Source organism: Rhinolophus hipposideros, assembly GCF_964194185.1.
Source record: "Rhinolophus hipposideros genome assembly, chromosome: 14".
Classification (NCBI taxonomy): Eukaryota; Metazoa; Chordata; class Mammalia; order Chiroptera; family Rhinolophidae; genus Rhinolophus; species Rhinolophus hipposideros.
Genome location: NC_138060.1, coordinates 61,611,403 through 61,637,804, shown reverse-complemented (window position 1 = coordinate 61,637,804; position 26,402 = coordinate 61,611,403). Strand labels below are relative to the sequence as shown.

The 26,402-nt window shown below is 58.4% G+C and overlaps 2 protein-coding genes across 7 annotated transcripts in view; one reads left to right on the top strand and one right to left on the bottom strand.

Moving 5' to 3' along the window:
- RNF123 (ring finger protein 123) overlaps positions 1–26,402 on the bottom strand; it is a 27,624-nt gene extending 1,222 nt beyond the window's left edge. For 2 of the 6 annotated variants that reach the window (XM_081073023.1, XM_081073026.1), the window contains exons 1-35: positions 26,333–26,402; positions 24,719–24,836; positions 24,354–24,438; positions 21,655–21,734; positions 21,413–21,507; positions 20,963–21,017; positions 20,767–20,852; positions 20,408–20,494; positions 20,132–20,199; positions 19,830–19,955; positions 19,326–19,440; positions 19,138–19,242; positions 18,575–18,700; positions 18,372–18,464; positions 18,227–18,300; positions 17,397–17,514; positions 17,126–17,225; positions 16,858–16,919; positions 16,600–16,671; positions 16,260–16,380; positions 15,494–15,595; positions 13,817–13,923; positions 13,383–13,581; positions 12,883–13,028; positions 12,534–12,617; positions 11,656–11,763; positions 6,984–7,161; positions 6,068–6,142; positions 5,829–5,916; positions 5,650–5,737; positions 5,479–5,563; positions 4,104–4,243; positions 3,809–3,997; positions 3,638–3,713; positions 3,322–3,406 (exon numbers count right to left, since the gene is read on the bottom strand). In XM_081073023.1, coding sequence (XP_080929149.1) covers positions 3,322–3,406; positions 3,638–3,713; positions 3,809–3,997; positions 4,104–4,243; positions 5,479–5,563; positions 5,650–5,737; positions 5,829–5,916; positions 6,068–6,142; positions 6,984–7,161; positions 11,656–11,763; positions 12,534–12,617; positions 12,883–13,028; positions 13,383–13,581; positions 13,817–13,923; positions 15,494–15,595; positions 16,260–16,380; positions 16,600–16,671; positions 16,858–16,919; positions 17,126–17,225; positions 17,397–17,514; positions 18,227–18,300; positions 18,372–18,464; positions 18,575–18,700; positions 19,138–19,242; positions 19,326–19,440; positions 19,830–19,955; positions 20,132–20,199; positions 20,408–20,494; positions 20,767–20,852; positions 20,963–21,017; positions 21,413–21,507; positions 21,655–21,734; positions 24,354–24,438; positions 24,719–24,800 — 3,500 coding nt within the window. In that variant the 5' untranslated portion in view covers positions 24,801–24,836; positions 26,333–26,402. Of the gene's footprint in view, positions 1–3,321; positions 3,407–3,637; positions 3,714–3,808; positions 3,998–4,103; positions 4,244–5,478; positions 5,564–5,649; positions 5,738–5,828; positions 5,917–6,067; positions 6,143–6,983; positions 7,162–11,655; positions 11,764–12,533; positions 12,618–12,882; positions 13,029–13,382; positions 13,582–13,816; positions 13,924–15,493; positions 15,596–16,259; positions 16,381–16,599; positions 16,672–16,857; positions 16,920–17,125; positions 17,226–17,396; positions 17,515–18,226; positions 18,301–18,371; positions 18,465–18,574; positions 18,701–19,137; positions 19,243–19,325; positions 19,441–19,829; positions 19,956–20,131; positions 20,200–20,407; positions 20,495–20,766; positions 20,853–20,962; positions 21,018–21,412; positions 21,508–21,654; positions 21,735–24,353; positions 24,439–24,718; positions 24,837–26,030 lie in introns of those variants that run through there. The other 4 variants (XM_081073024.1, XM_081073027.1, XM_081073025.1 and 1 more) reach the window with 3 other exon arrangements.
- Positions 501–2,036, top strand: AMIGO3 (adhesion molecule with Ig like domain 3; the record flags this gene model as incomplete). Its single annotated transcript, XM_081073033.1, has 1 exon — positions 501–2,036. The coding sequence occupies one exon, from the start codon at positions 501–503 to the stop codon at positions 2,034–2,036; it is 1,536 nt and encodes a 511-aa protein (XP_080929159.1).

Here is a 26,402-nt window from a genome sequence, read left to right as displayed (position 1 = left end):
TAATATACATTAACCCTTCAAAGAAAATAGCTGAAAGGTGCTTCCCAGGCTTCACCTGCTACTGTTTAGGGAGATGGGCGCCGCGGAAAGCCGACCAAGCGAAGGTTGGGGCATTGGGACCAGATTCACTTCCCCCTCTGGCGGCCACGGGGGCCCTTGATCGCCAGGGTCGTGGCTGCCCCGCCCCTTCCAGCAGGAGCCAATGGGAGCCCGACGCTCCACCCCCTGGAAACCCGCCCGCCTTGAGAGTATTTAGAAGCTGAGTGACCGGGAGAGCACTCGGAGAGCTGGGGAAGCCCGAGAAGGGAGTGCTGAGGGGACCGCGGCCCCAGCTCACAGCCTGGAACCGGGGAGCTGGAACAGCTGGGCGGAGGCCGCGTCCTGCCTCCCCGGCCATTGGCCGTTCAGCGCCACGCACGTCGAGCCAGAGCAGAAGGGGGCGAGTGCCGGAGTTGCACCCCGCACAGAACTTCCCCGTCCCACCCCGGGAGGTCGCCGCCATGGCCTGGCTGATGCGCCTGGGCGCACTGTTGTGCACGCTGCGCGTCGGATTAGGCAGCCTGGACCCCGAAGTCTCTGTGCCCTCGGCGTCCCATAACTGCCCCCAGGAATGCATCTGCGCGGCCGACCTGCTGAGCTGCGCAGGGCTTGGGCTGCAGGATGTGCCGGCCACGTTACCTGCCGCTGCGGCCGCGGCCGAGCTCGACCTGAGTCACAACGCGCTCCAGCGCCTGCAGCCCGGCTGGCTGACGCCCCTCTCCCGGCTGCGCGCCCTGCGCCTAGGTCATAACGAGCTGAGGGCGCTAGGTCGCGGAGTCTTCACCAATGCCAGCGGCCTGCGGCTGCTCGATTTATCATCGAACGGGCTGCGGGTGCTTGGCCGCCACGACCTCGACGGGCTGGCGGCGCTCGAGAGGCTGTTTCTGTTCAATAACCGCCTGGCGCACCTGGACCAGCATGCCTTCCAGGGCCTGAGCGCACTCCACCGGCTCTACCTGGGCTGGAACGAGCTCGCGTCCTTCTCTTTCGACCACCTGCACGGTCTGGGCGTGACCCATCTGCGTACCCTGGACCTCTCCTCCAACCGCCTGGGACGCATCCCCGTAACTGACCTGGCCGCGCTGCCGGCCTTTCTCAAGAACGGCCTTTACTTGCACAACAACCCGTTGCCCTGCGATTGCCGCCTCTACCATCTGCTGCAGCGCTGGCACCAGCGGGGACTAAGCGCTGTGACAGACTTCGCGCGGGAGTACATTTGCCTGGCCTTCAAGGTACCCACGTCCCGCGTGCGCTTCTTTGAGCACAGTCGGGTCTTCGAGAACTGCTCGGAGACCCTAGCTTGGGCGAGCCTGGAGCAACCTGAAGAGCAGCTGCATGTGCAGGTGGGTCAGTCCCTGAGGCTGCACTGCAACACCAGTGCCCCCGCCATGCACGTGGCCTGGGTGTCCCCACAGGAGGAGTTGCTGGTGGCACCAGGATCCCACAATGGCAGCATTGCAGTGCTGGCTGATGGCAGCTTGGCCATCGGCAACGTGCAGCCATGGCATCAGGGTGTCTTTGTGTGCTTGGCCACCGGGCCCCACCTGCATCACAACCAGACGCATGAGTACAACGTGAGTGTGCACTTCCCGCACCCTGAGCCTGAGGCCTTCAACACGAGCTACACCACGCTGTTGGGCTGCGCCGTGGGCCTGGTCCTGGTGCTGCTGTACCTGTTCGCACCACCCTGTCCCGGCTGCCACCGCTGCTGTCACCGCACCTGCCGCTGCCGCCGCTGGCCCCGAGCATCCAGCCCACTCCAGGAGCTGAGCGCACAGTCCTCGGTACTCAGCACCACGCCACCCGACGCACCCAGCCGCAAGGCCAGTGTCCACAAGCACGTGGTCTTTCTGGAGCCAGGCAGGAGGGGCCTCAATGGGCGTGTGCAGCTGGCAGTGGCCGAGGACTTTGATCTCTACAACCCCATAGGCCTGCGGCTCAAGGGTGGCTCCGAGTCCACTAGCTCCACGGTCTCTGAGGGGCTGGTGATAACTTAGGCTGCCCAGGGCCCCCCCGCCCCAGGCCACCGCCTGCCTGCCGCTTGCCCTGCTGCCCGCTGCCGCACACAGTACTGCCAGATCCTGGTGTGAAGCACTGGGCTTGTGCCCCAGCCTCCTGCATGGGCCTCCACCTATACACACTCGCTGGTAAAGGGGTGGGGACCCTGACCTCTCCCCTGCTCCACCTCAGCAACAGGCCTGCCTGGGCCACATTTCCCTGGGACCTCCTGGTACCCAAATGTCCCATGAGGACCCTAACTGAGGCCCATCTGGAAGAGCACTTGCTTTAGAGCCCAGGTCCACCCTCAGGGACCGAGGCAGTTACCAAGGCATGGTGGTGAAGAAGTGAAGCATAACCCAAGCAGATAGGAAGGGGGAGGGCTCCAAAAAAAGACCTGTCACCCCCCACCCCAGGGTGGAAGAAGGAAATTGGCCCTCTGATGAAACGAGACTCCACGCACCAACATCTAACCCACTTTCGGCTTCACAACTCCATTCAGAGTCTGGTGGCAGGTGTGAGGCACTTAAGGGACCCCTGGGGTCCTAGCCTGGGCCTGGCCCTACTTCCTCTGTGGGCAGCAGAATTCACAGGCCACTCTGAGGGCAGAGCCTCTCCCATGGGCTCCTGAGACAGCAGGGAGGGGGCACTGTGGCCCTGCACCCCCAGCTTTTCAGCAGTGAAGAGCCTGCTGAGCATGGCCAAGATGGGAGGGCAGAACTGCAACCCGCTGTCCCTCAGGGATACAAGCCTCTTAAGGGCTGGCACTAGGCTCGGCCTAATGGCTGAGGCAGTGCCCTGGCTTTATGTGGATCTCAGCCGTCCCACTGCAGGGAGGCAGGGTAGGGGGGCTGGGCTGGGGGCCCCCACGAGTGTCCTGGATCCAGCTGTCATGGAGTTTCTTAATAAAGGTAGGACATGCTTGTTGCCAGAGCCTTTGCAAACACAAGTGGCAGTGTGTGTGCTCAGCTGTTGATCCCAGCGGTGCTGTTCTAGCCATTGCAGGAGCGCACCCCGCCCCTACCACAGTCTTGCTTCCCTGCCCCTGCCTGAGGCTCTGACTGGGGGCCAAGACACCTCAATCTGCTGGAGGCTCCGTTGCTCCTACTCACAGCTGCTGCTACTGACACCTGAGTTCAGACGTAACCGCCTGCTCTCTGTCTCAAAACCCGATACTGAGGTCCATTTTAGAGATAAGGAAACCGAGCTGCAGGGAGGCCCTGCCTAGCACCCTCCCCGTCAGACACACCCAACTCCCAGGGGCCCACAGTCCCTAACACTTACCCTGAGGCGGGGCCATGCACCAGGAGCCTCACCAGGATGCCTGTCACTGCCACCAGAATGGGGTAGTGGTCCACGCTCTCCAGGCCTAAGGAGGGAGGCAAGGGGCTGAGCTACCCACGCATTCCCCCTGCAGGGGCTGCTGGCCTACCGGGCTGATGCCATCACCCTTCCCGTGTCCTCCCCACAGAAGGACGCAGTTAAGGCTGGGGACGCCAAGCCTGGCCGTCCCGGTGAGAATGGACCATCAGACATCACTGCTCCTGGCAGAAGAACCAAGGCCTGTGGCGTGTGGAGTGCAGGGCACTTGGGTCCTCACCAGGCAGCCGCAGGGTGACCACACGGTCAAACAGATTCCTCTCAGCCGTCACCCGGTTCAGCACCTGATTCAGCAGCTGTGAGGACCGGAAAGTGTTGGTGGCTGGGTGGGCTTCCCATCGGGGCGTCCCCAGGACCCCCCCGCCCGGCCTCCTTGCCCGGATGGACACACCTGAGCAAGACGCCGCAGCAGCATCTCAGAGGTCGGCTGCGACCAGTCGAGGAATATGTCAGGCACCAGTGTGGTGGTCATCTCCAAGACACGCAGCAGGCTGACCGAGAGGTCAAAGCAGGTGGCACACACCTTGAGCTGTCGGCTGTCCACAAAGTTCCTCTCCAGGCGCTCGGCGGCCTGCTGAATCTGAGCCACCAACAGGGGGGTGGGCAGCGCTTAGTGGCCCGGCCACACTGCACATCATGCCCTGTGCTCTGCAACATCCGGGTCCACCAGGCCCCCCACAACCCACCTCCTGGATCATGCCGATGAACTCAGAGAAGGCCCAGTTGAGCTGGTTGAGGACGCTGTTGAGGAAGCTGGGTGCCACGTCTGAACCCTGGCGCAGCAGGTCCGCCATGTGCTGCTGCAGCAGGGTGGAGGGGCAGGGCTCTGCAAAGGGCATGGGGAGGTGGCACTGGGGACTCCAGTCAGTGGCCTTGCCTGTGTGCCCCTGCCCTCACCCACTGGCCATTGGTATAAGGACAGAAAGATGGTTCTGGGAATGCTGAGGACATGAAGGGGGGATGGTGCAGTACTGCCTGGGGTTAGGGCTAAATCTGTCCCCTCCCTCTGCTGAGCAAGCCACAGGCTGCAGTTGTTTCCAGCCCCTCAGCACCCCCCTCCCCAGCCTGAGTCCCTGCAAGTTCTCAGTTGCAGGCCCTCCAAAGAGGGCTAGTCCTAGACAGTGACAAAGACCCTTCCTCATGCCTATCAAGGCCAGCCTCTCCAAGAGCCTCCTCTGAGCCATGCCATCCTCTACTGTCCTCTGCTGCCCTTGGCTGGCCTTGGCATATGGCCCAGGTGGTGGGCGCCAAGTCTGGGCTGATAGGCAGCAGTAACCAGAGCCCTCAGCCGCAACCAGGCTAGGCAGACCTCCCCCCACCCTTACCCCCACACAAATCAATAGTCCCTGTAGCAGGAGGATGTGGCTCCAGCCCCACTGCCACTCTCCGTCTGCAGCTCACTTCCACCCTGGCAACTGGCAATGACTTAACTGTGTGACTTTGCACAAAGCACTTGACCTCTGGGGACACCCCTCAGGCCAAAACACTGCCCACCAAACACCATGTGGGCCAAGGAGAGCCACCACGTAGGGTACGTACAGCTTGTGGCAGGCAGACCCTCGGCTGGGCCTGGGGCAAGGTCCTCGGGCTCACAGGGCTTTGCTGGACCCCAGAAGCAAGCATATCTGCTCCCAATCAAACACCCCTTCCTCCAGGAAGCCCCATGGATTCCTCTGGAAACCTGGCCAACCCCCAATCTATGCCCCTGGACTCAGGTATCCAAGGTCTGGCAGCAGCAGCAGGACATGGCGCTGGCACAAGGATGGAGGTCAGGGAGCCGGTCCTCAATCTGCATAAGCGGCCAGCAGCCTGGGAGGGTGCTGTCCCTTTGTACCGTGACCTATGCAGAGCTTCAGGCCCAGAGGGCACATGTGGGACTGGGGAGCCAGCAGGAGTAGTCCCAGAGTACCCTTGGGCTGGGAGGACATAGGAGAAGGGAAACCACAGAGGACAGACAGGGAGTTTGGGGCCCAATATAAATCCAGAAAGGGGGCTGGAAGACGTGAGAGACCCCAAGAGCAGTGGGCAAGGGCCACGTGCGTGCCTGACCTGGATACTCACTTTGGAGGCTAGGCAAATTGGCGTCTTCAGGTTTGGTTTTCAGCAGGTGTGGCAGCCGTGTATAGCGGTACCCAAACCCACAGCCCTGGAGGGGATGTCAGTGGCAGATCAGTGGGGCGGGCAACCTTCCTCCCAGCCAGCCATAGCCACCTCCCCTCTGGCCAGGCTTACCCTCCAGAGCCGCACCAGGATCCAGTTGGTCTGGGCCCAGGGCCGCTGCTCATAGGGAGCTAAGAGGCTTCTCACCATGGCGATGCGTCTACGAGGGTAAGGGGTGGCAGGCACAGGGTAAGGCTGGGCGTGGTGCTGTGAAGGGCAGGGAGCACACCCCACCCCGGACCCTCACTCACTGCTCCTCAGGGATCCGCTCCACGGCCCGTAGGGAGTGTGGGTAGCAGACATAGCTAGCCAGGGCCTGCATCAGCGAGTCACGGATGTCTGCCAGGATAGAGCAGGCCTCAGCAAGGGCCTAGCATGAGCCCTGGCCCCCATGCCTCATGCCCATCTGGCCAGCATTTTGTGCAGAAAATAGCCAGCCAGAGATGCCATCCCATTCCCACGCCCCCAAGACCTTTGTAGGGCACCTCACCAGTGCCCACGATGCGTGTGTCAGCAAAGTGTTTGGCAAGGATGGCAGCCAGGCGGGTCAGGGTCTCTTCATAGCCTGCAGAGTGGGGAGCAAGAGCTGTTGACGAGTGGGGGCTGCACAGGTAGGCATGTCCCTTGGCAGAGTGGGTGGGCTTGGGTAGGGGGCTCCAGAGCTGGCTCCAAGGGCCAGTCTGGGCCCAAGCTGGCATCTGGGGATTTCGGGCACGGCATTCACTGACAAGTGGTGAGAGGCTAAGGCAGATTCGCTGTGGGGGGGAGGGCGGGCCCTGGCAAGATACCCGCCCAGGCCCAAACCCATCTTAGCACAAACACTTGATGGCTCAGCATCAAAGCACCTGGGCACCAACAGCTCCACCTCTGAGGACAAAGCCTGCACCTAAGCCTGCAGCGGGGCAGAGGTGGGCCAGTGGCCTGACAGCCCACAGCCTGACCCAGACACAAACCACCCAGTCCAGCCTGGTCTCTGATCCGCGGGAAGCCCAGGCTCTGGTGGGGCCCCCAGCATGGCCCCACCCCTTGCTGTGCTCTACAGAGACACTCTGCCCTGTGCAGCTGCCACACCATGTGGCCAATGCCAGGCGGCAGGGTGAGAGGTCAGTTAGCTCCTGGACCATAGCAGCACCAAGAAGAAAGCGAATGCGGGGATCTGTTTGGTCCGTTTCCCTCCCAGAACCAGGGAGGAGCTGCTGGCTCTGCAGTGCCGGCCTCAGGCAGGGCTCTCCGCCAAGTGGGGCTTTAGCAAACGCTTGTCTGCTGTAGGCAGAGCAGAGCAGACACTGTCTCCCTCCTGCCTACGCAGATGTGCACTGCTGGGCCATGAGGGCTCAAAACAGGGCTCCCAGGGCTCACACCGAAGACCCCTTTCTGCCCCCGCCCAGCATGAATGGCTCCATCACCTGGGAGCTCCTCCATGCTGTGTACGGGGCCAAAGTAATTCTTGAGAGCGCTGTAGCTGTTGATGGCCACGCTCAGGTAGAACTCGGGCATGAAGGCAAAGAGAGGACCTGTGCGGTCACCGTGCTCGATGGTCCGCAGGCAGACACGCAGCAGCCAGTAGATGTCCAGCATCTTCTCCTGCGGGAGGTACACCGAGCGCTGCTAGGCTATTCATGGGAAGGGTCACAGGGGGCGTGGCCTGGTCTGGGGACCAGGAGAGGCCTCCCTGGAACATGACCTGAGGACTGAGAACTGATCCCAGGAAGTGGGAGCAGGTGCTCAGGCGGGGCGATTGAGTGCTCAGCAGGTAAGAAGGGTGCACCCCGCGTGGAGGCTGCACTGTGGCCCAGACCAGAACTCTGGTTTGCATTTTTTAAGGCACAGAAGGTTTCAAGCAAGAGGGTGCCGTGTGACCAGAAGTCTGTGTTGGAGCACTGTCCAGTGCAGAAGGGGCTGCCGGGGCAAGTGGGGACAGGGCCATGAGGAAGCTACAGCCTCGTCTAGATCCAAGACAGCAGACAAAGGGACCGGATGGCCAGGAATGGGAATACACCAAGGGCCTGGGGGTGAGGGGATGGTCGCACCAAGAATGGGGCACAGATTTCTGGGGGTGATGGGCCATCATGGAGGTCACAAGTACTGGAGGAGAAGCAGGCTTGGTGCAGGGCAGAGGTGATGTGCTTAGGACACGTGGAGCACAGGTGCCTGGAGCTGGCCCCAAAGAGGTGGCACTGAGGAAGGAGGTAGAAACGTGGCCTGGAGCTCAAAGGGGAAGGCGGTGGGAAGGCCGGAGGCAGGGTGGAACAGAGGTCACAGAGAGCAGACAAAACCTGCCAAGGGCCCTGTTCCCACAGTGTGGTTCCCAGCCAGTCTGTCAGGATCCTATGGAGGGGATCAGAACGAGGCCCCAGGCCCCAGCCCAGGTCTAGAGCACCCACATCTCTTGGGTCGGAGCCAGAGCACCTGGACCGCACACCAGCTCTCTAATGCACTCTCAAACCTGAGAACCCGAGAAGAAGATGTAAGCAAGATGTCAGAGGGCACACGCATGGGCAGCGAGCCAGAGGCCTGCTGGGAGCCTGCTGCCACAGAAAGCCAGAGGAGACAGTCTGAGGAGGGGACGGCAAAGGCACACAGCGGTGCAGCCAAGGGGCCACTGCCATGGGGGTGAGCGTGTGTCCGCAAAGGTGGAGAGACTTGACAGAGACCTTGTAAGACCATTTTAGAGAAATGGAGGAGCTTGTGTTGGGCTAAGTGTGAGGGAAGATGAGGAGCTAAGACGGAGCAGGAAAGAGTGAGTGGGAGTTGTAAGCGGGTGTGGAGTCAAGGAAGGGTGTGTGGGCTTCTTCCTTTAATAAAGGGAGAAAGCGAATGAGAACGAGGCAGGAGTGGGAGCACTGATGAAGCAGAAGGAAGAAGGCAGTTGAGTACAATAAGGCTATGAGGACACCACAGCTAACATCACATTCAACAGTGAAAGACTGAAAGCGTTTCCTCTAAGAGCAGGAACAAGGCAAGGATGCCTGCTTTCACCACTTCTATTAGCATTGTACTGGAAGTTCTAGACAGTGCAATTGGGCAAGAAAAGAAGTAAAAGTCATCCAAGTTAGAAAGGAGGGCGTACAATTATCTCTGTTCTCAGATGACATGATCGTATATGTAGAAAACTCTAAAGATTACACACACAGACAGACACAGTCTGTTAAAAATAATAAATTCAGGAAATTTGCAGGATACAAAATCAGTACACAAAAATCAGTTGTGGTCCTGTGTACTAGCAATGAACAATCCAGAAAGGAAATCAAGAAAATAATTCCACTTATGTTGGCATTAAAAAAAAAATGAAACATCTAACAATTGTCACCCCAATAAATTTAATAAAAAGAAATGAAACAAGCATAAAGTTAACCAAGGAGGTGAACTACTTGTACACTGAAAACTACAATATGTTGCTGAACAAAAATGTTGAATGGCACAAACAAATGGAAAGACATCCCATGTTCATTGACTAGGAGACTTAATATTGTTAGGACGGCAACATTACCCAAAGCAATCCACAGATTTAATGCAGTTCCTATCAAAATCCTAATGGCATTTTTGAAGAAACAGAAAAATCTGTCCTAAAACTTCTATGGAATCTCAAGAGACCCCAAAGAGCCAACACAATCTTGAAGTAGTACAAAGTGAATCACACTTCCTAAGTTCCGCTTACTGCCATATTACAACAATAATCAAAACACTGTGATCCTGACATACAGACAGACACATAAATCAGTGAAATAGATGGTGCTGGGAAAACTAGATATCCACGTGCAAAAGAGTGAAGTTGGACTCTTACCTCACATCATACCCCAAAATTAACTCAAAATGGATCAAAGACCTAAACTAAGAGCAAAAACTATAAAACTCTTAGAAGAAAAAAAGAAACTCTTAGAACAAAACACGGGAAAATCTTCGTGAGCTGGGATTTGACAATGATTTCTTAGATATGACAACAAAATCATAGGCAAGAAAAGAAAAAAATAGATAAATTGCACTACATCAAAATAAAAAAACTGTGCATCAAAAGACATAATTAACAGAATGAAATGGCAATCCACAGAATGGGAGAAAATACTTGTAAATCATAATCTGATAAGGGGTTAATATCCAGGATATATACTAAAGAACTACTAAAAACCAACAACAAAAACCCCAAACAACCTGATTTAAAAAAATGGGCAAAGGTTTGAACAAATATTTCTCCAAAGAAGAGATACAAATGGCCGAGAAGCACATAAAGATGCTTAACACACTAGTCATTAGAGAAATGCAAATCAAACCTACAGTGAAATCCTACTTCATACAGATTAGGGTGACCATTATATCAAAACAAAACAAAACAAAAACAAACAAACAAATAAAAACCAGTAATAAGTGTTGACAAGGATGGGAAGAAATTGAAACACTTGTGCCCTGCTGGTGGGAATGTAAAATGGTGCAGCCTCTTGGGAAAACAGTATGGCATTCCTCAAAAATGAAAATTAGAATTACCATAGGAACCAGCAATTGTGCTTCTGAACACATACCCAAAACTACTGAAGAGGATCTCGAAGAGATCCTTGTCCCCCCACGTTCATAGCAGCATTATTCACAACAGCCCAAAGGGAGAAGCAACGCAGGTATCCATCAATGGATGAACGGAGAAACAAAATGTGGTCTACACACACCATGGAGTGTTATTCAGCCTTAGAAACGAAGGAAATCCTGACACATGGTACGACATGGATGATCGTGAGAACATTATGCTGAGTCAAGTAAGCTCGCGACAGAAACTAATACTGTGTCTGATGCCCCGTAAATGAGGTACGTGGAATAGTCAAATTCAGAGAGAGAGAAAGTAGAACGGTGGTTGCCAGGGGCCGGGGGAGGGGCGAATGGAGAGTAAATGGGTGTACGTTTCAGTTTGGGAAGATGAAAAAGTTCTGGAGACGTGTTTCACAACAATGTGAATATATTCAACACTACTGAACTGTGCATTAAAGAGATTAAGACGTTAAGTTCTATGTTGTATTTCACTACAACTTTAAAAAATGGTTAAGATGGTGAATTTTATGTTATGCATATTTTATCACAATTTAAAAGGAAGAAAAAGGTATAGAGATGGGAAGGTGAGGTTCCTAGGAGGGTGGTGTAGGAGGGGGTGACAAGATTGCGTAGGGAGGGGGACAGGCATGAAATCCCAGTGGTGGGGGCATGAAGTACCCTGACAGTGACCATCGCGGGGCTGGAGGCGAGGTGGTCTGCCGCAAGAGAAAGGAGGGGGTAAAAGGTGGGGCAGGTTGACTTAGGGACGAGCCGCCAGGAGAAAGAGCAAGTAGAGATGGCAGGGTCGAGATGGGACACCCAGTTACGGGGGCAGGCCTGCCCAAGCAAGTGGACAGATGCCCTGATGTGGGTACCTGGGGAGTGTCCCAGGATGCTCATGAGTGGGAAAGAGGTGTCAGGACACGGAGGGAGAGGAATCAAGTCCAGAGGGCCCTCAGGGGGGTCAGAGTACGGTCAGAGAGAGTACACCGGCTGTCCGTCCAAAGGCTGACTGGGAAGGCAGAGGCTCATCTTCCTGGTTCACTACTGAGTGTCCCTAGTGTCAGGATGGCACCTGGCCCACTCCAGGCCCTGGGAACATGTTATTGAACGAATGAGTGAATGGGGAACAAGCCAGTGGCATCAAGGATGGGAGGTGAGTGTGACAGGGGACGTAAAGAGCAAGGGCGAGACTCAGGAGAGGCCATGGAGCCCTGAGGTACTGCGAGGGAAGAGGTGTATGGGGGGTGTCAAGAAACTGAGAGGAGGGCAGGTAGAAGGGGAGGCACGTAGAGACAGACTCTGTTCCTCAAAGGGAGAGTATATGAGCTGGAGGGGAACTGGGAGCTCTAAAACTGGCATCTACCCAAGTTCATGGGTCATGAGAGGTTCAGCACACGCGGCATGGGGTGGTAGAAGGAGGAGGAGGGGTCGGGAGGGGGCACGTGTGCCAGAGGCCTGGGGCAGCAGGCAGCGTCAAGGGGCCGGCACAGCCCTGCCCAATCTGTGACTAGCCAGTGACACTGGGGAGAGCAGCAGCCACTGGCCAAGGCCACACCTGCTCACCTGGGAGTAGACGGTGGCATGGACCCAGGCAAGACGGCGACTCAAGTGGTCCAGCTTTTCTGAGAAAACTTTCTGGCTCTTGGTCAACTCCACAAGGATGTCATTCCTCTGTCACCCAAGGAGAAAAGACGATCAGGACATGACCCCACACCCAGACCCATCCTGCCTTCCCCACGCAGCCTTGTGGGGGCCCCACTGGTGCCAGGGGCAGGCAAAGGATTGGGCAGACCTGGTTCCACTCTTCAAACCCCTCTTCTGCCTCTGAACTGCTGGTGAGCCTGAGCAAGCCTCAGGGCTATGGTCATCCCTTCAGAATGTGGAAGCGAGATGCAGCTGGGGCTCTGTGAGCCCCTGGCCGGGGCACCCCAGGGCCTCCGTAGTGAGCTGCAGCTCTGGCAGCTGCTCTGGCCCTGGCCAAGCCGGGGGCTCTATTTACAGCTGGGGGCAGGCAGTCGGCTCAGGCAGCCCAGCCTGGGCATGCTTGGCCCTGCTCCCCAGGACAGGAGAGCTACAGGAGGAGGGCTCCAGGGGAGTGGGGGAGCCAGGCTCTGCTTCCTGCTGACTCTGCAGGGGCCAAGGAAGCACTCAGGGTCGAATCCATAATTGATGAGGACAGTTGGTTTGCATCAGCGCTTAGCGGACTGGGGGGGCACCTTGGCACAGGCCTCGGCTGGGTGATGGGGCTCAGCCCCTTCTCACTGATGTGGTGTGGCCAGCGTGGGGGTGGGGACAGGAAAAATTGCTGGGGCAACCCCCACAGGGAGGGGCAGGCCAGGCCAGATTTCCTCTGTGGATTGCCCTGGGGACCCCAAGTGGGTAAGCTGCCCCTCTGCACTACTCCTCCCTCTCAAAGAACCACCTGCCTGTCCAGGCCTTACCCGCTTAGGGCACCGGCGGAGCTTGTCCTCTGTGTCCCTCAGGGCCATCGCATACTCATTGACATCATCGGACACACCCACCATCTAGAGCAATGGACACCACATGTCCACGGTGACCCTTGGGCACCTCACCCACGTTTCTCTGGACCCAGCCTGGACCCCAGCCCTGCCAAGCTCCCAACCTCAAGCCCAGGACAGCCCCCTCCGCCAAAAGTCAGCCAGGTGTGGCCTAAAAAGCACTGACAGGAGTCAGTCTTGCTATAGCACATGCCCACGTGCAGACCCGGGTCACATGTGGGCACACACACACACGCATGCACACGCATGTGCTGGACCAACGGTACACGACCTTGCCCAGCTGCTGGTGAACGCTGAGGTTGTACATCATGACGGCGCCGTCCAGGACCTCCAGCAGGGAATTCTCAGTGAGGGGCTGCTCAGGCTCCTCGGGGGGCCGTCCCAGCAGCAGGCCCTCATTCCAGTGGCTGCCCTCAACTAGGGAAAGGGGAAAGGGCAGGGTCAGGGGCGGGGCCATTCCAGTTCTCTCCTAGGCCTGTGGGGCCAGGATTGGCCTCACAGCAGGAGAAGGAAGCCCTCTCCCCCAGCCTGGGCCCAAGGAGGGACCTGCAGGGACAGCACCGGGGAGGGGCTGGGCAAGGTCCTGCGGCTCCAGGACTTATTTCTGTAGCATCGATTTCCTGCCCTCAGAGTGTACTTCCCACGCCCTTGAGAGAGTGCCAGGCCACAGGACCGGGAGGTTGGGAGTGTATCCTGGCTTTGCCCAGGGAGGGGGGTTGTACATGGTAGAAGAACCCTTCGATGCTATGCCTGGCCCCGCTGGGCACCTACTGTCCTCCCGGGTCCTCTGCTCGGCACTCAGCGTGCGGACCTTCACTTTCTCCGAGGTGCTCAGAGGCCGCCGTGGGGTCATCAGACTCACAGCCGCTGTGCTGAGGAAGCGGTTAGCTCGGCCCAGGGTCGGCGAGCTGAGCCAGCCGGGCCGGGGCAGGGGCAGCGCGCCCCCAATGGCCAGGGCCTGCATGGGGCGCTGTGGTGGAGAGAGGAGGCCAGGCGCCATTCAGCTCCCCAGGACCTGACCCACTTAGGGCTCCCTTGATTCCTGGGACTGGGAATGGACGGGAAGGCTCATGCCTCCACCAACAGCAAGGCCTGGTGAGAAGCTCCTTGCCTCCGTGGAGAGGGATATGGCCCTGGGTGACACCCCTGCCCTTATGAGAGGGACAGCCCAACACCCGGCCCACTGCCTGCCCCTACCGCGGCACCTGGGCCGCAGCTGGGTCTGGCTCCTCGTCCTCGTCCAGGTCATCCATGGTGGCCGCCTGGAGCTCCAGGGGATCGATCAGGATGTTGGCCTTGGAGGCAAGATCATCTGGGAAGAATGGCAAGAGGGCACTCAGGCTAGCAGAGGGATGGGAGGTAACGGTGGAGCTGCCCAGGACGGCGAGAGAGCACCGCGGGCTGGGCAGGAGGTCTCACAGGCAGGAGGTCCTCCTCACAGGCAGGAGGTCCCCATTTACCACTGGGCCTGGGCCTCACGCCACTTACTCCAGCAGCCCTCACTCTGCATCCCAGGGTCCCTGGTTTCGCAGGGACCTGGTAGCAGGAGGCATCCCCCTCAGAGCCCTCCCTGCCAGTCCTTCTGTCTTTGTCACGCCCTGCAGGGACCTTCCTACTTCTCTGACTGCTCTATCACTTCCTCCTGTCCTGCCCTACCATGTTTCCCCGAAAATAAGACCTAGCCAGACCATCAGCTCTAATGTGTCTTTTGAAGCAAAAATAAATATAAGACCCTACATTATATTATATATTATAGTATAGTATAGTATAGTATTATTATATTACATTACATTATATTATATAAGACCCGGTTTTATATTACATTATATTACATAAGATCTGGTCTTATAGTAAAATAAGACCGGGTCTTACATTAATTTTTGCTCCAAAAGACACATTAGAGCTCATTGTCCGACTGGATCTTATTTTCAGGGAAACACGGTATAAACAAAAGGAGCTCCAGGGCTGCCTCGGTCTCTGCTCACCTCACTTCGCACCCCCAGGGGGTCCAGGCCTCACTGTAGGCTTGTTCCTGCCTCTACACTGACAGCTGAGCATACCACCTCTGCCTCCAGACCAGGCCTTGGTCCTGGCTGTGTCCCCAGGCACCTCCAATGCACCAAACTTGTCATCTTAGCCTCTTCCTGAAGCCCCTCTCCCTGATGCTGCCCCATTCCCACAGCCTTTGGCAAGAAGCCTGGGGTCATCCTTCACTCCTCCCCTTCACCCATGCCCTCTCCCTACCTTCTCTGTTGCCTAGACAACTGGCTACCCCGTTTCCTTTCTTGGCCCTCACCCTCACACCCCATTCTAAGCACCTCAGCAGCCAGAGGGAGCGTCTTAACAACACAGAACCCCGACCTCACTCCCCGGCCCTGGACCTGCCTTGTAGCCTGCAGACTCTGCCCTTGGCCTCGTTGCCCATTGCTCCCTTGCATTTCCTCCAGCACACTAGCTGCTTTCCGTCTCCAGGCCTTGCTGGGCCCTTTCTGGCGTCCCTGCCCTTGCTTGCGCTGTGCTCTCAGCCCTGTGCCTAGAGACGTTTGTGTTCATCCTTACAAGCAGTTCAGGCAGCAAGTGTATACACACCCCTCCAGCACCCGCGACCTCACCAAGATCCCGTGACCCCCCCCACTGTCATCACAGCTTCCCCCATTTCATAACAGCGCTCCCAGACGTCCCCTGGGGTCGGTGGTCAAGGAAAGGGATGGCTGGACCCAAAACCAGAAGCCAAGTGGGCAATCAGCATCTCCTGGAGAGCAGGTCGATACTCGGGCGCCCTCTGGTGGGCACAGGTTAGCACAGCGCTCGTGGCAGTGCTGGCTCAGGGACTGCTGCCCACCACGCCCTGACCCGCTCACTGCCCACCGGCTGGAACGCACCTTTGAGGGTTTTCCGAAGGTGCGAGAGGAGGCCTCCAAGGCGCTGCAGGTCGAAGTAGTCCACCTTGCCGTTATAGAAGACCTGGGGCGGGATATAGGCCTCTGCGAGGAGTTGGGAGGCCAGCAGTCAAAGCCCAGAAGGAAGACCCCCCAGAGGCCAGCCCTCTCCTATAGCCTCGCAGAGGGCACCCGGGCCTTGGCCACAGCCACACAGAGATGCAGAGTGGCCTATCCTACCTCCCCCACCCTCCACCATGCCAGGCCAGTGCCAACAACTGCACAACATAAGTTGAAGGAGGTGGGCATTCTTGGCTGTGAGTCGCTCAGAGGAAAACGAGATCCCGAGCCCAGCCCTATGGGGTATCCCCCAATCCAGGGCACGTTAGGCTCCCCCTGACCCTTGAGGACTCTTTCCCATCTAAACACAGGGCCCCAGCACCTCAGAGCCCACCCGAGGCACCCCTACAAAGGACTACACAGGAGGCTGGGTGGGCTGGGACGCACGAAAGGCGCCCATGGGACAGTCAGCACAAGCCTGGGCTCGGCAGTCCGCGAGTGCAGGGCTCTGCGACCCCAGTCGATACTCGGGATACCCAGTCGATACTATACTATACTATACTATACCCAGTAGAAAAGCTGCCCATGTGTGGGCTAGGACTCAACTGGGCAGGCAGCCTGGGCAGCTACCCCACCCCAAGCCAAGCCTTGGGCCCCCCTGTGCCCAGCTGTGCTCAGCCTCTAGACTGGAGGTCCTGGCCCCACTCACCCTCACTGAAGGAGGCATGGGGGTTCGAACCCTTGTACTCATCCCAGTAGTAGCGCAGGGCAGAGATCAGCCGGTGCAAGAAGCAGACCATGTACTCAGGGGGGCAGAGCAAGGGCATGTTCTGTGGGCACAGGGTGTAAGACATGCATCTGTGCCAGCCCAGAGCCCAGCCTCATCCAAGGCTCGGCCCCAGGACCCTGGGCTGGGCAGGGAGGGCAGGGCAGCAGAGGAGCAGGGCTAGGCAGGGACATGGCAGGCTGGAAGGAGCTAGAAGCCCAGGGTGCAGACCCTGGAACACAGCCAGAGGCCCATGGTGCGCACTGGCCGGATAGACACCTACCCCCCGGCCACTGGCATTCTCTTGCAGAAACTTTCGGAACTTGGTCAGGAAGATGTACCTAGAAGCTTCACCCTTCAGGGGAAGGAAAAACGAAGGGGCGATGAGCTGAGGATGCTGGCCCGACTGATTACTCAAGGCCCTGCCTGAGCCTGGACCCTGCCAGGGGACCCTAAGCCAGCCTTGCCCTCTGGGTCTTGAGCAAGGCCCAGTATAGCCCCCGCCCCACCAGGGACCCACACGGGTCTGGGCGTCACTCACCCCATTGTCGTCTTTATTGTTCAACAGCAGCTTCAGGATCTGGACCTGCAGTTCTTCCACCGCTGGGGGTGGGGTGGGGAGTACCACACTGAGCCCTCTTCCACAGGGCCTTGCCCTCAGGCTCCCAGAGGCAGGAGGGGGGGCAGGTTTGGATAGGGCTTCACCACTGGGGGTCCCTGAGCCCGGCCTAGGCATGGTCACCACCAAGCACCCCCAACTACACATGCACACAATCCTCCAGCCCCCCCAGCGCCCAGGCAGGCCGGACCTTCAATGCGCTTCTTCAGCCTCTGGCAGCCGCGCTCGTAGGCACGCCGCCGCAGCCGCTCCTCTGCCGTTTCATCCTTCGCCTCCTTACCATCTTTGCCCTACGCAGGGGCAGGGAGGGAAGGCAGCAGGGCTCAGCCCGGACTGACCCCACCCACTGTGCCACCCTCGGGCCGGCCGGGCTGAGGAAGGGGCTTCACTGCTGTGTGCCGGGGCTCCGACACCCTGCACGGGCCCTCATTCTAAGCCGCCCCCCCTCCCTGTCTACCCACCTCCCTGCTGGAGCGGTGGGGCCACCAGGTGGTGGGGATGAGCTCCTGCAGGCCGGCCTCCTCCACACGCAGCGGGCACTTGATGTAAAAGAAGACTGCGGACCGGAGCACGTCGAAACTGGTGCTCGTTAAGGCAGAGAGAGCTCCATCCACCGAAGGGCACCCCACACCCCTGCAGACCTCCCGGGAAGCCCCGCCGAAACCCGCCTCCCTCCGCATGTGCCTGTCTCCCCAACCCACATGACTCCGAGGAGACCTGTGCCAACAAGCCCACTAAGCCTGGTCCCCAGCAAGTGCACAATGAAGGCTTGTCACACGGACAGGTGACTGTGGGACAGGCTCGAGAGAGGGCCAGGTGGTCTCTCCGTCTCCCAGTTTGTTTCTGCACACTGGAGGCTGAAGACCCCAGAGAGAGGGAAGATGGAGAGAAAAAACAGCTACTAGCACAGGCTTCCCAGCCTGGGGCCCAATGCTCTCTTCACGCATCGTGGACATTTTGGGGAAGCAGGAAGGGCTGACTCCTAGATCTTGTAGGAACCCCCGCTGTGGAACGCAGATAAAAGGGCCCTGGTGACACCCCCACACCTCTATGTAACCCATCAGGAGGTCCCTGCTCAGGCTGGCCAGTGGCCTGGGCCGCTGTCCTACCCTCCCTGCTTTGTAGAGAAGGTGCTGGGAGGGCTCGTCCTGGAACAAGGACTCACATACTGGGTGGCTCTGTCCTCCTGAGCCTCTCTGGGGACCCTGGCCAGACGCACACTGCCCTCCCTGGCCTCTGCTGACCCTACAGGGCACTACATCTGGCCTGCCTGGCAGCCAGGGGAGGATACAGGACGTTGCTTAGCAGAAACTTGCGTGACTTGTCGTGCCTCAGGATGGTGACGGTGAGCCGCAGGTAGTGGATCTGTGGGAAGGAGATGCTCAGAGGGGGCGGGTAAGGCCCGAGGGGCTCAGGACAGTGTCACGAGTGCCCACCTGTAGGCTCAGGTCTGGGACGATGGGTGAGAACCGGTACAGACGCAGCAGGGACATCATCAGTTGCTTGAGGCAGTCGTGTACCTCATAGTCCTGGGGAGAGATGCCGGGCTGCACCTACCAGGCTCGGGGACGGCCATTCGCAAGACCCTCCGTCAGTGGAGCCTGACAACCTGGCCTAAGCCTGAGGTCAAGAGCCTCACCTCCATGAAGAGCCACAGTAGGTCCAGGATCTGGTGCACGACGGCCTGCGCCTGTGCGGGGGTGCCCGCCTCCACGACGCCCAGCAGGAAGCTCATGAGCACGGCCTCCACCAGGTACACCTTGCGCTGCAGCAAGGGTGGGCACTGGTGAGGTGGTGGCCTTCCGTCCTACTCAGGGCACTCCTGCCCTGGCACGTGGCTAAGGCCACAGCATAGATGGGTCTATGGGTCCCCTCAAGCAGCCCTAAGACACAGATGAGCGCTTCGGGGGTCTGACTGAGGCACAAGGGTCACTGCCCCACACCCCCTCTTGGGCTCTGAACACGCAGTTCCCTTGGCCTGTGATGTCATTACCTCCCAAGTGTCTTTCTAGGACATCCCCTGAGACCCTCAGCTGGAAGCATCGCTTCCTTTGCTGGCTGACATCCTTCAGGTCTGAGGGCTCTGGTTACGTGGGGCCCCTGCCAGGTGAAGGTGTGGACCTCACACACCTCAGCAGCCCAGCCTCTAGCACAGGCGCTTCCACCAAGGCCTGCCTCTTCCCCTCCCTAATGTCCCCTCACCAGGAGCGGCGCGAAGCGATGGAAGATGTGGGCCAGTGTGAGCAGGACAGTGGGCTGGCCCTGCAACTGCCACTCGGAGCTCTCCTTCTCCACCAGCCGCCCTTCCTGTGTCCAGGGAAGGAGAGAAGACTGTGAGGGGCAGAGGGTGGGAGAAGGGGCCCAGCTCCCCGGCCTAGACCCTGGCTCACCACGGGGTCCAGCTCCACACTGAGCACTGCCCGGAAGCAGCCCAGCAACTTCTGTGCCCGCACCAGGTCAGCGTGCGGTGGGTCCTGCAGGGGCCGGAAGCCCGCCACTGGGTAGGTGCCACAGAGTTAAGCCAGCACTACTGGACCTGGGGCTCAGACACACCCGCCCCTCCCCACTGAGCTCTGAGGAGGGGCCTGGGCTCCAGGACAGGGCTGAGCAGTCAGACGGCCTGCTTTGCATCACACTGTCCCACTTACCGTCTGTGGGGTGACACTTCGTCACTTTGTGCTCTTCATTTGTTCAGTGGAGATAATAATGATACCCACTTACAAAGGTGCTGCAAGAACTGCTGTCCTCGGCACCCAGAAAGCTGTACCCTACTCACTCCTTGAGACAGCCAGAGCCCACCACCAGCCCACAGAGTTCCTGGGGCAGGGAGCCCCCATCTCAGCTTCCCCAAGACTTTGCAAGCAGCCCCACAGCCTTCTTCCCCAAAAGGATATCGCAGGGGACGGCTGCCGAAGTTGAAGGCCACGGACTCCTTGAAGGAGAGGCTGATGGCTGGGAAGTAGGCCATGCCAGGGCCCCTGGATAAGTCCTCAAAGGCCGTGCCCAGCGACACGCCATTCCTGGAGCAGAAGGGAGGGCCTGTGAGCCAGTGCTAAGAAAAACGTGGTCAAGACAGGACAGTGAGCAGGCCCCTGTTGGGGCTGTCCACCCTCAGGCTACCCCCATCCAGGGACTGGGAAACAGGGCAACCGGGGAGGTCCCGGAGGCTAGGCCTATGGAGAGGCCGAAGACTCACAGGGAGAAGGACAGAGTGCCATCGTCCAGGTCGATCAGGCAGCTCACGATGTCCCCTGCTGCCCACGCCTGCCAGGGAAGGAGGCCTTACAGATGTGCAGAAGCCTGGCAGCCTGCCCACTCTGTGCCTTGCGCTGTGTCTCCACTACCACCCAGGGGACACGGACCCAAGTACAGAGGACCTGAGACCCTGCCCCCTCCCTCATGGCTGCCCAGTGGTCCTGCCAAGCTGTGGGGAAGGACATGAGGCAGGTATCACGGGGGGCTCGGCCCTCACCTTGCCGTAGTTCGTCGTGGTCACATTCCACTTGCGCACACGGTTGCCGTCATAAGCATAGGAGTTGTGTGTGTCTCCAACTCCCTCCTAGGGAGGAAGGTCTGTGAGGGCCTGGGGAGGTGGGCAGGGGCAGGGCCAGAGCCCTCCAGCCACCAACCTGGGACCCACACGGCTCTATAGAAGGGGCTGATGCTCTGAGGGCAGGAGTGAGGGCTGTTTTTCGGGCTGGCTTGCCCTGGGCAGCGGTGGGACACATTCCTCCTCCCGAGGGCAGTCGGGGGAGGGTCCAGAGCAGACCGGAAGCAGCTGGGGGGCAGCAGGAGCTCTCCCTGGGAGGGCCGCTTCCCTCCACCATATACCTCCTGATTGAAGCGACAGTTGATGGTGCACCAGCCGATCTGCATGAGCCCCTGGGAGGAGATGAGCACCTCGTAGACCCATTTCCCTGGAAAAAGCCAAGTCAGGCCCAGCAGGTAAACAGAAACTGCCTCACTCCTCAGGCCGGGGCTCTCGATTCTCCCTGACCCCCTGCGCCACAGAGGAGCACGGTCTCACCTTTGTACACGCATGTGGTGGAGCGGATGGTGCCAAAGTTGCTGTGTCCAATCACCTGGGGGAAGGGCAGGGGTGCTGAGCCTCCTCCCAGGCACACAAAGTGCCTCCCCAAGGGAGAACGGCCCCACCTCCACTTAGCTCGCCTTGGTGGTGCGTGCCTATCACAGGGTGGGAGGGCCTAGGCCTGTGGCATCAGGGACTCTGGGCCAGGGGCATGACAAGAGGGGCTCACGGCTAGGGTAGGAAGAGCTTGGGCCGGAGGTCCACCAAGAGGGGTCAGAGCTCTGTCAGGGGGGTTTGGGAACTGAGGGCTCAATGGGTCACCTCAGGAGAGACTTTTGGCTACAGACCCATCAAGAAAGGTAAGGACACCAGGGCCACATCAGGAAGAGCTTAGGGCTGTGTCAGGAGGGGCTTGGACCTGGGGCCCCACGCCTTGCCCTCACTCACCCCCAGGAGGTCATCATCCACCAGAAGAAGCCCCTCGAAGCCACCTGTGTGGTCCAGGACCACAGTGGATGGGCCAAGCCGCCCTTCAACCTGTCCTGAAAAGAGGAGAGGTGGGTGTGGGGTCGGGCAGGGCGCAGGGTCTGACAGAAGGCACAGAGTACACTGATCTCCCCAGGGCAGCCCCCACGGCACCAGGGTCCAGCCCTGGCACCTCCAATCCCATTCCAGGAGCTGCCACGTACCCTGGCTCTCCTCATCCTCGTCGTCCACCTGTAACAGCTGGTCCAGATGCTCTGGCAGTTTCTGGAAGTTCAGGGGTTTCCTGGGGAGAGCGAGAGGCTGCGAGGGGCCCAAAAGGCCTTGAAACCAGCCCCTAGATGACACTAAACCCCTCTCCTACTCCCTTTCCCCGGAGCTTTGGGTGCTTAGTCCTAAATTTCGGCATGCTGGGGTCCGGAGGCTAGATTATGTATTAAACTGAAAATTATGACAAGTCCAATTTGTTGTACCTCAGGACTGTCAAAAAAAAGAGCCCTCTCTAAGCCTTAATTCCCCCATCTGGAGAAAGGAACAGCTGTATGGCAGAGAATCTGTGAAGACTCTAGGGACTCATGTGTGCTCCCTGCATAGCCCACAACCTGCCCGCTCTCCAAGGTTGTTGTGTTGATTATACCTGGGAAAGGAAAGCTGGGAGAAATGCCAGTCCCCAAGGTGGTCAGAACCAAGGCCAGCTAGTCCAGGCCCGGACCCCAGGCCTTCCGGTCTCCCCACCACCCAGCCAGGGAAATCTGTGCGTTGAATCAGACATGTCCTGGCAGCTCAGGGCCCAGCCCTCTGAGCTGCTGCCTGGCTCTATCCTATACCCACCTGTACGGGCCAGGAGAGCACATGAACCACCTACTGGCCACCTGCCCCAGCCAAAGGGGCAAATCTGCCTGAGTGGCGCCTTCATCCGCCCAGCACACATGCCCAGATAAAGGGCTCTGTCTAATGTTGGCCAGTCTGCCCTGAGTTCAGCACTAAGAATAGCAGGGAATGAAGTGGTGGAAACTAGCATGGCTCAGGCGGAGCAGAGGCTCGATGCCCCTCTGGAACGAGCCCACAGGCTGCCAGTACCTGCTCTTCCACCTCTAATCCCAGCTCCTACCCCATTCATCTGCCTGGAGCGCAGGTCTGGAAGGGGGTGTAGATGGGCTAAAGCACTGATTCTCTGGCAAAGTAGCTTCAACCCAGGCTCAGGGACAGCATCCTCCCCTGGGGTGAGCCACCACTGACCCTGAGCTACAGCAGGTGGAGACGCACCAAGCCTCCTCCGTATTCCTGCTGAGCCCCAGACCAAGGCCAGGTCGTGGCCATGCAGTTTGAGTGCTCAGCCATCGATGTTGAAGGCTGCAGCCAGCCTCATCTCCGAGCACCCCAATGGCCCAAGGAGAAGGAGGCTTCCGCAACAGTTTTTCATGGCCCGCACTTGGGATGGCTGCTGGAGGCTTGTCCCTGCTCTCAAGAGCAGCTGCGAGAGGGCGGCCTGAGACTCAGCCTCTCCAAGGGCCTGCAGTGCTGCCCAGCTGGCCAAACCCAGCACGGGCCTGCCCTTTCTTGGCTGCCCAGGTCCCAGCCCAGGGTTCTCCATCCTCACCACCACTGACTGATGGCTCTTCCACCTGCTCTCCCTCCTGGCAGCCGCAGCACCAGTGGCAGCAGGACCATTTCTGGTATCAAATGAAGTAGGGATCAGATGGTCCTGAGAGCAGGCCAGGACTGCGTTTGGGGTGGAGGTGGGCAGCAGCCCTCCAGAAGTAGCAACCCCCTGGCCACCACAGGCGCTTAAATGGAACGGGCAACAATGCTGCCCTTTGTGCCTGCCCAGAGAGCAAAGATTGTGAAAGACAGAACAGCCCAGGCTGGCAAGGGGGACACACAAGCCTCACTGCAGAGAGGGAGGATCCGTATGACCCTTTCAAGAAGTAATTTAGCAATACCCTTAAAAGTGACTGCAGTTCTAATACTCTAGCTCATAATTCCAACAACCCTGGCCATCCTCACAGCATTGTTTACAAAAGCAAAAGCCCCTCCAAACCAGGGCGTGCCTAAGGGCTGACCCCTGGCCCTAAAAAGTGCCCATCGGGATCAATCTGTAACATAGCAAAACACTCAGGGGCTCCCACGTGACGACAAAAACAGGATTTCAATGTCATTATACTTTTGGAGGTGAGGGATATGTCCATTATCTTGATGGTAGTGATGGTTTCACAAGTTATTCATATTAAAACTCATTGTATTGCACACTTTAAATACATGCTGTTTATTGTACGTCAATTATTCCTCAATAAAACCTTTTTTTTAAAAAAGGACTGACGGTGACAAAAACTTTTTTAATTAAAAAAAATTTTTCTATACAGCATAGTCCAAACTACATACATTGTGAGATAAAGAAAACAGAAAAAAAATTCATGCTCAAATAGTCATGTTAAAATAAAAGAGATGGCAGATGCTTTTTCTTCTTCTAAGTTTCTGCTAAAGCAAACTTGTAACTTTGATATGGACTAAACTTAAATGCATTAAACTTGCAAGGAAAAAGGGCTACTGGGTCTGCACTTCATAGATTCAGGCAGAGGCTGCAGAGGGCCAGTGTGGGGAGGGGTGTGGGCAGACGTACAAGGCACCGATGCTGAGCGTGCAGTAGGTGTGAGGTGCTATGCTGAGTGCTGAACGGGCACCACCCCCCTAGCTCCCACACCTCCCTCAGAAGGAAGGTACTAGCACTGACAGGGGAAAGGAAGAAGCAGAGTCCAGAAGACAGAGTCCGACCGGAGGTCTCATAGCCAGGAGCGGCAGGAACCCAAGCCCGCCTACCCAGAGCCCCGGCTCCCTTCCCCACAACGCAGCCTCCAGCCTCTGATCTGGTCCTGCAGAGTGAGGAGGGCTACCCACCCGGCCATACCTGCTGGTGGCTGCGGTGGGTGCATGGTCAGGAGAGGAAAAGATGCGGTGCAGGTAGTCATTCAGTAGCTTTTCGTGCACGATGCCTGGGTCACAGGTCAGAAGGGAGAGAAGGGTCATACGGTCAGTCCAGCTCGCAGCCTCTGCTGGCCCCAAAGGCTCCTGGTCCTAGGCCAGCCACAGGGGTCAGGGGCGCAGTCATGTTGGGTGCACTGCTCCATGGCAGCTGGTGGAGAAGAGCTGGCTGACAGGTCCAGGGGCGCAGCAAGGCCCGAGGCTCACTGGACCTGAGACTTTGCCACCTTTGTCTCTTCCTTCTCCTTTCCTCAACACAAAGAGCCTCCTCCCAGCCCTGCCAGCCCTTACCTGTAACCCTGGATTTCTCAGCATCTGAAGTCAGCCTATAGCTCTTGCGGGAAAAAGGCATGCCAGCCCCCTTGGACGCCATCCTTCATCTCTTGTGGGCAGCCAGTGGTCCTGAGGGCTGAGCCAGAGGCAGAGACTGTCTATATGAAGCCAGCGAAGGGCTTCCATACTGACCTCAGCCCCAGGGTAGCAGGAAGGCTCGGGAGCAGGCCAGGTGCAGGAACACTCACACACATACCAACCCAGGGCAGAGGAAAGCAGGGGCTCCCAGCTTCCTACACCGCAAGGGAGGACATGTAGGGCCCCATGTAACAGGTCCATGTGACAGGGCCCATGTCCCTATGCTCAGCTCAGGGCCCAACCGAGCAGGTGCCAGATATATGTTTGTTGAACCCAACTAAATGCCTCAACCCCGGGAAAATCAAACCAAAGTATCCAGAGTGAGGTGGCCTAGCTGCAGAGCCCCTGTGTCCTTCACAGTCATAGCCACCCTGGGTCCAGCACGTATCCAGGAGAGAACCCTACACCACACAGTACTGTCGTCCATCATCCCAAGGTTTGGCGCCACCTCCAGCTCCAAGTCCTGCTTGATACCCAAGGCCAGGGCCTCCTTCTTCCGCTCCAGGACCCTTCCTTCTCTTGTCCAAAGGCCTGCAGGTTGTCTTGCTCCCATTCACACACACTGCCTCCCACCCATCAGAGCTGCCCCTTGTCCGGTCCTCATTGCGGAGCCTATTGGTCTTCCCATTGCTGTTCATCCTTCCTGGGGGTATTGCTACAGCTGCTTCAGAAGCTTCCCTAAGTCGCTGGTGCCAGCCTTGTCTAACGCTGTCCAACACAGTAGCAACTTTTTAAAGTTTAAAAAACTTTACACTTAATGTCTGTTATATTAGCCACATTTCAAGGATTCAGTGGCCACATGTGGCTAATGGTTACAGTACTAGACACCAGAAAATACCGAAGACTTCCATCATCACACAGAGTTCTATTAGCCGGCGCCGGCCTAGAGCCTGGCCTTCCCGCACTAGTTTAGACAGCACCCCCTTCTCCGCAGTCTCTTACCTCACCCCAGACAGCCCCTCTGCTCCCATCACGCACCCTTGCCCATTCCCAGTCGGAACTGCGCTTGCCCCCGGGGAAAGTGACTCTGCCGCCCCGCCGCCCCGCCGCCCCCCGCGGGCGCCCACGACTGCTGCCCCTCTCCCTCCGAGCAGCCGCAGGACAGAGCACACGCGGTCGCTCATCGGATCAGTAAACGTTCCAGACATCCACTCTGGACGTCAGGTGCTGAGGACCCAGGTGAGAGGCAGACCTTGACTTTGCTCGGGGGCTCCCTCCCACGTCGATTCTGCCTAGCCCCGCCGATCGGGCTCGGAACCGAACCGACTCCATCTCGGAGCCCAAGGACGCGGAGGGCAGCGTCTGTCTCCCCCAAGTCGCCCCCACCCGGCCACAAGCTCCGGAGGATCCTCCAGGCCAGTTCCAGACCAGAGCCCCGCACCACAGGTTGCAACCCCCGCGCGGGGAGCACCCGCGCACTGGATCGGCCCGGGCCGCGCAGGGAGGCGCGGGGATCCGCCCGCTGGGAGCCGGGCCGGGCCGCCCCTCACTCACCCCCAGCCTCGGCCGCGGAGTCCGGGCTCACAACATCCGCCCAGCCTTTCGGCTACGGCATCCGTCCGGG